The 12,975-nt window shown below is 42.7% G+C and overlaps 1 protein-coding gene across 1 annotated transcript; it reads left to right on the forward strand.

Moving 5' to 3' along the window:
• Nucleotides 1-10,772: 10,772 nt before the first annotated feature.
• GCNT1 (glucosaminyl (N-acetyl) transferase 1) lies at nt 10,773-12,053 on the forward strand (the record flags this gene model as incomplete). The annotated part of the gene is made up of 1 exon (XM_082012823.1): nt 10,773-12,053. One exon carries the CDS (start codon nt 10,773-10,775, stop codon nt 12,051-12,053), a length of 1,281 nt encoding a protein of 426 aa, XP_081868949.1.
• Between the last annotated feature and the right edge of the window lie 922 nt (nt 12,054-12,975).

A 12,975-nucleotide genomic window follows, 5' to 3' on the forward strand; every position in this document is an offset into this window, starting at 1 on the left:
CATGCCGCGCTGCCCCCGCGGCTGTACGGTCGTTTTGGACCTGCCTCCTCCCGAGGGGCCAGGCCGTCCCCCGGGCCGGCCGTGGGGAGCCGTGAGAAAGCCCCGTGTTGCCATGAGCCGCCGAGGAGATGCCCCTGCTCCGTCCAGCGCGGGGTTCAACGTTACCGGCGCTGGCAGGGGAAGCCTAAAGAGAGAAAAGGCTGGAGGAGGGTGGTTGCAAAAGGGGCTGGCGAGAGCTCGGCACTGTCGGAGTGAGGGAGGCGGCGGGCGGGCGTGAGGAGAGGCAGGGGCGGGACACGGCCAGCGGCACCGGGCGCCGCGGAGCGACGCGACGCGACGGGCCGGGCCGGGCCGGGCCGGTGGGTGGGTGGGTGGTGCCGGGGGAGGCGGGGGCCAGGCGGGGTCGGGAGCCCAGCGCCGGTCCGCGCAGGCCGGGGAGGTGCAGATCCGCGCTGCCGGGGCGCCCTGCCTGCCCCGGGCCGCCTCCCCACGACGCATCGCGCCGCGCCGGGCGGGAGCGGCCTCGGCTCCGCCGGTGGGTGCTGCGGGCGGGCCGGGAGCATCGCTTGTCTCGGGGGCCCCCTCCGTGCCAAGCGCGGTGCTCGTCCGCGAGCCGCGGATCGGCAGGCAGGTGCCGCGCTGCAGGGCAGGGGAGGCGCCGCTGCTGTGCCTCCCTCCTCCTCCCGGCTCCACTTTCTTCCACTCTTTCCTCTCTCCCTCTCCCCTCTTTCCCCTCTCCCTCTCCCCTCTTTCTCTGTTTACCTCCTCTCTTCCTCTCTTCTCCCTTTTTCTCTGTCTTCCCTTTATTTTCTCCCCTTTTCCCTATTCCCTTTTTCCTGAAACCTAACCTCTCCTCTCCCCCTCTTTTTCCCCACCTTTCTGGCTGTCTTTCTTCCCTTCTTCCCCTTGCCTTTTCCCGCGGTGGTGCATGCAGGGAAGCCCAGGACAGGCTGTTGTCCTCGGCGTGCTCGGTTGGTGTGAAATCTAGCGAGCACGGGGTCCAGGGGACATCTGATGCTCCTGAGGTATTGCAATCCTGGGGCGTGCCTCCCCGCCCCCCCCGGTAGATTTGCTAGAACTGGGAAAACCCTGAAGAAACCTACGGGGGTTTTTGGGTTTTTTGGGGAGGCGTGGGGCGGGGTTTGTGGGTTGTTGGGGGTTTTTTGTTTTTTTTTTTTGTTTTTTGTTTTTTTCTTTTCAGAACCGCAAAGCTGTTTAGAAGGTTGTAAATAGTTTGCTGTGACCCAAGTTAGGTGTGAGGACTCAGAAGCACTCCTGACAGGAGGCTCAGTTCTGCTCTGGACCTTTGTGTCTTTTCAGCGTTGCTCAGAAAAGTAGATTTCTTTGTGGGAAACAGTAGGAGCGGCAGCAGGAGGGAATTGCCGTTTTGGAGCCTGGAATTTTGAATTTCTTTGTTAATGGAATATGAGGTGGGCCACCTCAGAGCTGGCAAGAATGACAAGAGTCAGACATGGTGGTAAGAGGGAACAAATCTAGCATTTCAGCCTATCGACTTCAACTTGAAAATTCTTGTGAAAAAATAGTGCAGTATTGGTATTTCAGTTGGAGCTCAGTTACAATGGTACATTGCTTTTGAAAGTAGGTGTGTACAAAAGAAAACAGTACTATGATTTTTCTCTCCTCAGTGATTCTCTACTCTGCCTGTAGTAAACATCAGTTATCAGCATCATGTCTATCCTATGAATCTGAATTATCTGGGGTAATACTTCTTTCCTGAGGCCAGAAGAGACAAAAGTTGCTTTAAAACCCCTATGCATACTTTTGCCAAGTCTGTTCTTTTTTTCTAACTTAAGCAAAATGCACTGGGGAACATACAAGCTAAAGATTTACAGTCTGCTCTGCTGAGAATATGGTGATTTACTGAGCAAAATCCTGCTCTCCAAATTTGTTTCCACAGTGGAAAACCCACTGCTAGTCTTAGCAAAAGATTTAATTTTGTTTTTCTAATAATCTCCTCCTGGTTTTCCTTTAGATTCCAACATAGTCGAAAAGTTCTCCACTTACTTCAGTTCGTAAGCTCTTGAAACTTGAAAACACCTAACTTTATCAACCTAGAATTCTGTCGTAGGAAAGGTGGGAAAAGGTAGTTCCACAGGAATGTACCATAGTACTAGCCCCGCTAGTACAGCCGAAATAACTTGTGCTACGAGGTTTAATTCATAGCTCTAGGGAAACCACTTCCTGCACTGTGAAGCGTTATTGTATGCAGGATAATTGTGGTGATAGTAGACAAGCTTGATAAAACAAACAGAAATCTCATCACATCTCAGAAACCTGTGATGGGTTATCTCAGAAAGCTGTTTGCACCCACCAGGCAAGATCACTGTAAATCGTAAAAAAACCTGTGTGTTTGGCTGTGTTACCAAAACGTTCCCAAGTGTGGATTCTTCTATCATGATCATACGTATTGCTAGCGATTAGGTTTTAAAGCCTTCTTTTGTTTACCTTTTTGAGGGGTGGAAGGATTAAGCTGTTTTCCTACCGAAAAATCCTGTAAGGGAGTAAGAGGTAGCAGTTCTCACCCAATATAAAGTTTCTGCGATGACAGTGAAAGTTACACATTGCTGATGATACATACAGCACTATAAACTATAATATGGGGGGTTTTGTCTGTCTTTTTGTGTATTTTGCAATGGAACCTACTTGAAGTATCTGCTCCTTGGACAATAAAAAGTTGTATTTTTGAAATGTATTTTTATGTGCAGTTGGCTTTCAGGACAGATTAAACTCATGTCACCTGAAGTGAACAATGAAAAAAACCCTATCATACGGTACCTCTTAAGTTGTAGATTAAAAGTAAGAAGTATTATTTTATTGACTTGACTTAACTCAAACAATAGAGTTAAACCTGTGCACCTAAGCATGGTGCTGATCCTTGTTAGTCCTGTAACTACAAGAGATATCTGTTCTTTTCACAGGAAATTACTGCTTCTGGTACTATTTGTCGTTTAGCTCACTGAAGGGCTGTAACTGTAGGCATGGCTTTAAAACGTTGGTTTCTACATGGGGCTAAAGAAAGTCTCCTCAGAATATTTTAAATGTTGTGCTTGAAGAGGGATCCAAGTACTCAAAAATTTGACAGCCTCTTCCTTCCCCCGACCAGCCTTGCGGTTTAATACGTATTACCGTTCCTGTAACAGAGTCTGCTAGCGTGTCCCGTTCTGAAATACAGCATTGTCACAAGGCAGCAATTAGCAAAGTTCTGTAAGGTGGGCGCAAGGAGTGCAGCGATTGCTCTGTTCCTGGTGAAATGATAGTTCCTACTTTAGAATAATGTGAAAAAAAAATACATGTGCGTTTTACTTTGAGGTAGTCAATGTGTACAAATTACCTCAATGAACAGCAGGCAGTTGTACTGGGTGTTAAATTGGACAACATTAGTTTAAAGATTTTGTGGGTTTTGGGGGATTTGTGAGTATACTTTCAGTGTTAGTTAACCTTCAGGTGAAGCATATCTTTTCATCAGTACTAAGTCACACACTTCTTGAGGTAGGAACTGGTCACTGAATGACTTTGCCATCATGGCTTTACTTTCTTTAGTTGAAATTTCTTATTCTTATAAGAATACACTCTGCCTGTGGGACCTCTTAAGGATAGGTATTAACGCAAATGGGAATCAGGCTTTCAGCTGTTCTGAGGAAGATTTACTTGATACAGTAGTATAAGAGAGCACTAGAAAGGCTACCAAAATTTCAACTTTTTTGGTGCCATTTTACACACTGAGTGTATGTCCATGTGCGTTTTACTCGGTTTTTAAAAGAGAAAGATTTTAGTGTGTCAGATTCCTGACATTAGAACACAAGATCTCCAAATAACCCATGGGTTTGAATTTACTTTCATACTTTTTTACTTTTCCCCTGAAAAATAGGTATCTACTTTTAGCTACTCCCACATTATTTAATCTCCATGGAGTGGTAGGTGTAGCAGTACTAGTAATTTGTAGTTTTGTTTAAAGCTGTCTACTAACTAACAAAGGACTAGAAATGTGTTATTTTTTCTATGAAAAGGAAGTGTCTTTTTCTTCTTTTTCTTTTTTTTAAGCATCTCTGAAGCAAAAGCCCCACTCTTGCAGAATGCTATCAATGAGCAGACAACTGCATCCACATGGAACCCTGCTGGTGCCTCTGCATGATTTCAGAATTAAGGTCTTAGTTCCGTAAAGTCTAACGGTAACACAAATACTCAGCTTGTGACCAATTCTTATTTTCAGTAAGACCTAAGACTATCTAACGGAACAAACTTTCAAGATCATGCTGCTTGATATCATGGAAATGCTGAGTAAATATCTGCAGATATCCGTGCATCTGTACAGGCTGTAGAGTTGTCTTTGTGCTTATGCATGTTTGTGTTTAAGCAAGTTGCTTACGGTTTTAAAATCACTTCCTCATCAGAATGAATGTTCTGCATAACTGAACCTGAATGGAAGCCGGTTAATTGTAATGACTGCTTGCAGGACATGTACGCTTTGAAGCATATATACCCTGGATATACCCTGGTAGAACTCAAGGACTTTCCAGCAAATCCGCTCAGTGGAGGGCCGCCTTCTGTAGTGTTGAGGAAAAGTTTTGTATCTCAGGTGCAATTTGTGAATGAGGAAAGGGAACAGCAGGGATCTGGTCAACACCTACTCGCTTACTATTCTCAGAGGTACCTGAAGTTTCTTTGTCTCGGTAAAAGTCAGTCAGTTCTGACTCACTTCCCACCCATCAAAACTTCTACTTGTCTCATGGCCCACCCCAACTACCACTTCAGAAGTAGGTGCACTCAGCACTATGTTTTTCACTGCGTTTTTCTTCCATACATTTCTGTAAAAACAAAAATCTCATGTTGTCATGAATGGATGTAGGATATTAGTGCAGCTGCCAGGAAGTTTTCAAATACCTGTTGTGAAGCTTTGATGAAAAGCTAATGTGTCTGTGGACATAGAATAGAGGCCTGTGTAATGTTCGTGTTGCTCGGTCCTCTCCGCAATAGCTGTGTGTCCGAAGTCACCAAAGCAACTACAAGAGAGCAAACATCACCATCTACTTCCTCTGGTATTTGTTGGAGGAAGCAGAATAGGAGGAAAAATGAAGGAAAGAAGCTGTGTGCATGTTAGTTCAGCAGCTGTCTCAGGCTGAGAGAATTGTGACACCAGGACATTGCAGCTAAGCCTGCAAGACCCACCAGATCTTCCCTGCTCTTGTTATAACTGGTTTTGACCTCCTGATAGCCTCCGTGATGCTACCTAACTCTAAGCTCTTTCCTGCCTATCAGTCATTCACAAGATTTGAATGCTGCTGAAGCACTCCAAAGTACTTTCTTACCCTCCACCTACCCCCTTCTGAACTTTGGTGCTGGTACTGGCCCGTGGTGTATTTTGGAGGCTACAGTGCTTCCTTTTGGATGCTGAATAGGTGTTTAACATCTTGCCTCAACAAAAAGCATTGTCACATCATTGCCATTGATGTGAGAAATGTCTAAAGTGCCAAAATCAAATCAGTCTGTATACTATTTCACAGCAAGCCTTCACTGCTTTTTCCAAGGAAAAAATATACTTAGCATAAAAATATACGGTAATTGCTTAAATACAAAAAATATCTGCTTAGTTTATGCTGCTGACTTCAGACAGGACAGAGGAGGGCAATGCCTTTTATGCGAGCTGGCACGAGGGAGGCCCTGCGATGCCCCAGAACCAGGAATCCTGTTTTCCCAATCCTGACGCTGCAACTCAGGCAAAACGAGTAGCAAAACGAGGACGGTGCGGCCCTGGCGTAGCACCGGTTAGGGCCTGTCACTGCTTTCAACCTCGCTTAGGAAAAGACACCTCTGACGCTCAGCCATAGCAGTCCAAACGAGAGCCTAAAACCCGGAGCTTGGCTTTGCTGGACTGCGGCGTGGTGAGCAGAGATTTCGGGGTGCCACAGGGGCCGGTGGCTCCCCATGGCAGGTCTGTCAGGGCAGGGTCCTGGCATCAGGTACCTCTGTGGGGACGGGGACAGGCCGAGGCTGGGCTGGGACTTGGGCCCAGCTTGTCAGGGCCCATGGCCATGCTGTGGGGGCTGGTGACCGGTCCTGCTGTGGCGTCACTGGGGCAGGGTCTGACAGTTCCAGGAGGCTGAAGTGAGGCCGTGGAGGGGGCTGGCTGGAGCTGTCAAGGCCTGTTAGTGCCCCCGGGGCCCTGCTGGCAGCCATGAGAGCTGACCACAGAGAGCTCCTCAGAGGGCTGGCTGGTTGGATCTGCTATCGTATCCTTCCTGGCCCGACGTGCGGCCAGCAGGGACGGGAGCAGGGCTGCTCCTTCCACCAGCAGCACGTCGTGACATTGGACCAGTCGCATTGTGAAATGGCAGCCGAAGAGGTCTGCTGTGCCGGCGGTCACAGGCTGGTTTCCGTGTGGCTGGGCTGAGGCATGTGTCCTCCATCAGGGCCGGTGTTAGCAGTGCTCTGCCAGCTCCGTGCCCTCACAGACAACCTCTTTCTCGGGACTAGCCCCATGGCGTGGATATAAAGGTCCTTGCTGATAGTGCTGCTATATGTGCTGCAGCACCAGTCCAGCCTGTCTGTATAAAACCTCCAGGTGAACTTTGATCTCCCTCCAAGCTGTGGTATGATCTTGTGAAATTGTTTTGCTTGTTTGTTTCTCTGAACACTTAGGTTTCTTTGGTATTTTGTATTTGATTTTAAGGATGGATGAAGCCATATTTATCTAAAATCACATGCTGATCTGGGCTCGGAGGGTGCTGCTCCCTCCTGTCCATGGATGCAGCCTTTCTTTGATGAACATTATTTCCCTTCATGTCCTTTGGTGTAAGTACCCATGTAGTCTACTGGTGACTCATTTCAGTCAGTACCATGGGTCAGATTAATAATTTAGCATGTGGGATTAATACAAGTTTATATAGTAACCAGATAGAGACATTGTTAGTTAAATCAGCTGTTCTACAGCAGCACCTTTGCAGTAATATAAAAGTTAAATCAGAACCTTTTACCAAGACATCTCCCAAACCACCCGGTAAGGAGTACTTGTTTCACAGATGAATACACTAAACTGCAGATGATACAAGTGATGTTCCCTCTGACACAGAAGAGGTGGCAGAAATGGAGATTTAAACTAGGAAGAGTATTCCTTCTTCTCGTAAGGCCTATTTAAGTGGAGAACTAGAAATTTCTACTAGTCTCTAGTAGAAATCAAGTTGAAATTAGCTTGGTTTTTTTTGTGTTTAGTCATACCATACAGTTTGTATACAACAGCAAAGAATAATTTTGGCAGGAAAGAGGGAAGCAGGCAGCTAACTCAACTTTTGTACTAACTCTTCCAAATACCAGCAACTGCTGTAAGTTTCCCCTTTTAATGACTACTGCATCAGAAATACAGGCTCTGACTTCAGCAGGAGGCAGTAAAAGAAGGAAGTGGATCAAGTACACAACTTCTGCAACTTACTCTTTAGTTGAGAGCAAGACCAAGACTGCAGCTTGAAGCATTTTATCTGTGACTATGCAAACCTCACTCCTCCTCTCCCACAGTGCAAAGTTCTGCCTCTGACACCGCATTCTCTAGTGTGCATACTAAAGCTATGCCAGAGCTTGAGAAAAAGATGTTAAAAGATTTACTGAATGCAGTCAGAAGCTATGTTAACAAGTATCCTAGGCTCATGAGTCTTTAACAAACAAAACACAGGTATGTTATTAGATGAAAGGCACCAAATCTCTCCTTGTCATGTAAAGGTCAGCTTTTGCAAAGAATGGGATATGATCAAGTACGAGGAATATTTAGAAAAGGAACTGCAAGCATAAACAAAGAGTAATTTATGGTTAAGACTGTCCAGAGGAAGCAGTGTGTCAGTGAGAGAAATTTGACTGTGCGGGAAAAACTTCCACCTAAAGACAAGAGCCATGTTAATGTGTAAATATTTATGTCTCATTTTGGTATAATGGAAATGCAGGGTCTGATTATTCTGAGCTCAAAACAGTAGAGGAATTGCACCCAGCTGGGTATACAAGGCCTTTCTGAAACAGATTCTTTATCCTGCTCTCAGCTAAGTTTTACTCGAAAACAGGAGCTGGAAAGACTTCTTAGCAAGCTTTATTCTTTGGAAACTGTAGAAGGTGAAGACCGCAATGGTAGCTTTCAATTAAGGCTCTGTCTCCCTGCATTGTAAAGAACAGCAAAGGAATGACAATTCTCTTGAAGTGTGTATTACCCCACAATGCTAGTGCTCCCACAAAAACTGAGAATGGGATAAAATAGTAGTGCTAACACTCATCCGAAAGAAAGGAGGATTCCAGCTTCTGTCAGCTAAATTTTATTTCAAGTACATTTTAAGCTCTATAAAAGTCCTAATTTCTAAGTTAGTAGGCAGAAAACAGTAATTTAAGGGTAACCAGTATCACAAGTTTCATCCTATGGAAATATATATTCAATAGATATTATTGAGACTATCGCATAGCTCACGTCCTTTGTTAGTTTCGTATGTGATGGATATTATTTTTAATGGATCAGATCTACTAGTCAAAACTAGCAGGACGTCAAGAAAGCAAGCATGTGATAAGTTATGAAGCAATTGAAACTTGCTCTAAATTATGTCATTGTGTTTGATGCCACATTGCAAACTAAAAGCAGTAATTGTGGAATTTCCCTTTCTTGTGTTTTTTTAAATTCAAATTCAAAGTATGAGACCTGATACTTAAAAGGTGCATCTCTGTGCTTTCAGCTGTAATTACACACTAGTTCACCTGACTACTTACCTTAAGGGTTAAAATTTTAGTTACAGTTTGACTTTACTATATACCTAAAACAGACTTGCAACAAGCATTCACCTCCCCAGGATAAATTAGAAATGCAGGATTAAATAATCACAGGTGTAACTCTGAAAACAAAGTACACTTTATAGTAAATAAGATATTTGTATAATGCTGATAGTCACAAATAATTTGTGGTCTCTGCTTGCTGGCAGCTTAAATTACAAAATATTTGCTTGCAGTACTTGCTTAAAATACTGCTGATCCTTATAGCTGTGCTAGACATTTGTGCAGTGATCTACACCTTTCCCCCTCCTATTACCCGTGGATCAATTCCCCCTAGTTTCCAATGCTGTGGGCACAGTGGTGTACCCAATGTGTAGTGCATCTTGGTAGCAGCATTACTACCAAAATACTCTGTGATGCCAGGCCTCAACTTCTACATGCACCTGTTCTGTGATTTGCAAGTAGCAGGTTAAAAACCACAGTTTGACAACTAAAAGCTAAAATTATACTGGGGTAGCTTGAAGAAAAGAGGGGGGTAAATAAGAAAAATCTTACGCCGAACAGCCGACCACAAAACCCAGAATTGGGCACAGTGCACACTTCTTTTTCTTAAACAAATTTTCTTACCATTTGCTTAACATAGTTACTCAGAGGCACAAAATTGTTCTTGAAAGTAGTAAAAATGAAAGGAGCTGTATATCTCTCAAACACTTCAATATTTCATTAACCTTTTAAGTTACAGATTAAAATTTTGGAAGACATTCTCTATAAACTCTATTAGCTTTTGCAATTAGAGGTTGGTTTGAAATTCAAACTGGCACTGAATTATTAGGCAATGGATTTGTGAGTATAAATGGCATTTAAGTGGCAATGTAAGTTGTTTAAGGATCTCCTGTTCTTGATCAGTTTACCTGCATGAAGTAGCACTTACAAAAAAAGACACTCAGTTCTGTAATCCAGTTCTAGACTGGAGTTTTCTCAACAGCTACACCTGTAGCAGCTGCGTAACTGCAGCAATCCCTTCACAGAGTACTGAAACAGAAAAAAGGTGCTTAAGGGGAAACAGGACTAACAAACAAAAATTATGTAGTGCCTGTGAAATAAAGATGAAAATAAAATTGGCATATTGCAAATCTTGTTGCAGCTGAGCCTTGCAGCGTATTTCCACATAAAAGCAATTGCTGAATCATAAAAACAAGTGTGTTTAAACGATGGCAACAGAACACTACTGTGCTCTCAGATTTGTGCATCTGCAGTGACTTAACACAAATCAGCTTTAGAGATAGGCTGAAAATATTGCCTTTTACCTTAAAAAGGTACTTCAGCAATTTAGTCACAGCTGTTCTCACAACTCTGAAAGTTGAGGAGCTATGCTATACTAATTTCTTTCTCCCCTTTTCATTAGCTCTTTCCTGATGGTATTTCTCAGCTCATCAGCAGGATGTTGAAAAGACTGTATCTCACATAGAAATCTTGAAAAGCTGCAGGGACTGCTTTCCTAGTGAGTGGTAAGTTATAATGAAATCTATGTCACTGCTGAAGTGAGTATAAAACATCCTTGTCAAACTCTGAAGTTAACATCAAATACTTGCTTCTCAGTAATGTTACTGGCTTTAATTTTGTCAGATGCAGCTGAACCAGCTCTGTTTTCTTACTGAACTTTGGTTTGTGGTCTTACTACTATGGGAATGGTGTCTCATGAAAACTATCCCCTGCCTGTCCCAACATTTTTCTAGAAAAATAAACTAATTTTATTCATTAATTTCTAATTTTCAACAGAGTATTTTTTGGTTGAACTATTCACCTTTTTACTGTCACTAAATAACAATGTAATTTAAAGAAACCTTTTAGTCTTTGAATGACAGTCATATTTCATTTTATTTTAGGATTTTTCCTTCCATTTCCCTGACAAACTCACCAAATTCCTGAGAAACACAAACTTGTTTTTTCTGAAGTTGTTGAAGCTGATATGAGCAGAGTGGAGGGCAATTTTTTTCGCCCTGCAAAGCTACGTGGTATTTGAAATGCTGAAGAGGAAATTACGGTTTTGCCACAACTCACGCTTCAGGCTTTTCTTGGGTCTAACTCTTATTTTGGTAATAATTTCAGTTTTGAAAGTTAACCAGAAACAAAACTTCTTAAATCGGAGACATCTAGAGCTGACAAAGGAAGACCCTATTGGCAATGTTAACTGCACCAAGATTATAGAGGGGGATATAGAAGAAATTCAAAAGGTAAAGCTTGAGACATTGTCAGTGTCATTTAAGAAACGTCCCAGACTAACAACAAATGATTATATTAACATGACAACAGACTGTGCCTCCTTCACCAAGACTAGGAAATACATTATGGAACCTCTCAGCAATGAAGAAGCAGAATTTCCAATTGCTTACTCAATAGTGGTTTATCACAAAATTGAGATGCTGGATAGACTTCTAAGATCAATCTATGCCCCCCAGAATTTTTACTGCATTCATGTTGACAAAAAGTCTCCAGAATCTTTTTTTGCTGCTGTGAAGGGAATAGTCTCATGTTTTGATAATGTCTTTATTTCCAGACAGTTAGAGAGTGTTGTATATGCTTCATGGAGCAGAGTGCAGGCAGACATTAACTGCATGAAAGATCTCTACAGAAGAAGTTCAAGCTGGAAATACCTAATAAACCTCTGTGGCATGGACTTTCCTATAAAGACCAACCAGGAAATAGTAGAGAAATTAAAAGCCCTTAAAGGTGAAAACAGCTTGGAAACAGAAAAAATGCCTGTTTATAAAGAAGTAAGGTGGAAGAAACACCATGAGATTATTGATGGTAAAATAAAGAACACAGGCATAGACAAACAACTACCACCTCTCAGTACTCCAATTTTTTCTGGTAGTGCCTATTTTGTAGTTAGCAGAAGATTTGTAGAATATGTATTAGAAAGCAGCAAAATACTTAAGTTCATTGAGTGGGCAAAAGACACTTATAGCCCAGATGAGTACCTGTGGGCAACAATTCAGAGAATCCCTGAAGTCCCAGGTGCAGTTTCTTCTAGTGACAAGTACGATGTTTCTGACATGAATGCACTGGCCAGGTTTGTCAAGTGGCAGTACTTTGAAGGCGATGTGTCCAAAGGTGCACCCTACCCACCATGCAGTGGAGTTCATGTTCGCTCTGTCTGTGTTTTTGGGGTAGGAGACCTGAACTGGATGCTACGAAACCACCACTTCTTTGCTAATAAGTTTGACACTGATGTTGACCCTTTTGCAGTGAAATGTTTGGAAGAGTATTTGCGACACAAAGCTTTGTATCTGCAAAAGAACTGAAATGTTGCATGCTCCTCCTATAAAACCTAGTTACAAATAGTATATAGTTATGTACTTTAACATGTAACACGGTGGTGATGCTAATGATGAGTATAATGGTTCTCACCATGTTGGTATGGTGGTGATGACGCCCTCTCTGCTTTGTGTCTGGACAAGGGGGAGAGAAGATATGTCTTAACATGGGGATGCCTTGTGTTGCACACTGAGGCTTGGAACTTTTGTGTACAAAATCAAAGACAGCAATTCTTGGAAGGCCAACTATTTGGGATATTTATTATCTAAAAGGTGTAATGAATGGACTTCCATTGGCTAAACTATTTGTTTTAGGGATTGGAAATACATGTTGTTCATGGTTATTCCTCAGTTTTTTCCCACGAATGTAATGCTAGCTGGAAGGGAAAGATGAAGAGGGGAAAAAAAAAAAAAGGAAAAAAGCAGCGGGACTGTACAGTCTTCATACTGAGTACTGAAAGATCTCAGGAAAATAACATTAGAATTGATCTGAAAACTATACAAAAGGGAATATACCAAAGCCAGCTGTCACTGTTTAACTTAAATCTGATTGCTGTAGTTCTGTAATATATAATTCTTAATCCTCCTGAAAATTTCATCTTCAATATGGAGTATTAAGGATTTGTGTTTAAATTTTTGTAGCCAAATATTGCTTTTGTACTCGTAAACTCCCCTGATAATGTGATATAAAGTTTATACACTAGTTTGTAATTACATCTTCTCAGGGAAACTCCAGTTTTGTGCCTGATGACTTAGACTTATAATTTTACACTTCTTACTGTATTGAGAGTCTTGCTTTCGGATCCAAAAAGACTTAAGTTTCTCAAAAAGTTAGAAGAAGAACTGCAGTAGTGTCTAAATGTCATTGATGGAACTGCTGGTTTCTGCTTTCTGTCAAGCTTAACTTACA

The sequence above is a fragment of the Phaethon aethereus genome, assembly GCF_964289735.1.
Source record: "Phaethon aethereus genome assembly, chromosome: Z".
NCBI classification, from domain to species: domain Eukaryota; kingdom Metazoa; phylum Chordata; class Aves; order Phaethontiformes; family Phaethontidae; genus Phaethon; species Phaethon aethereus.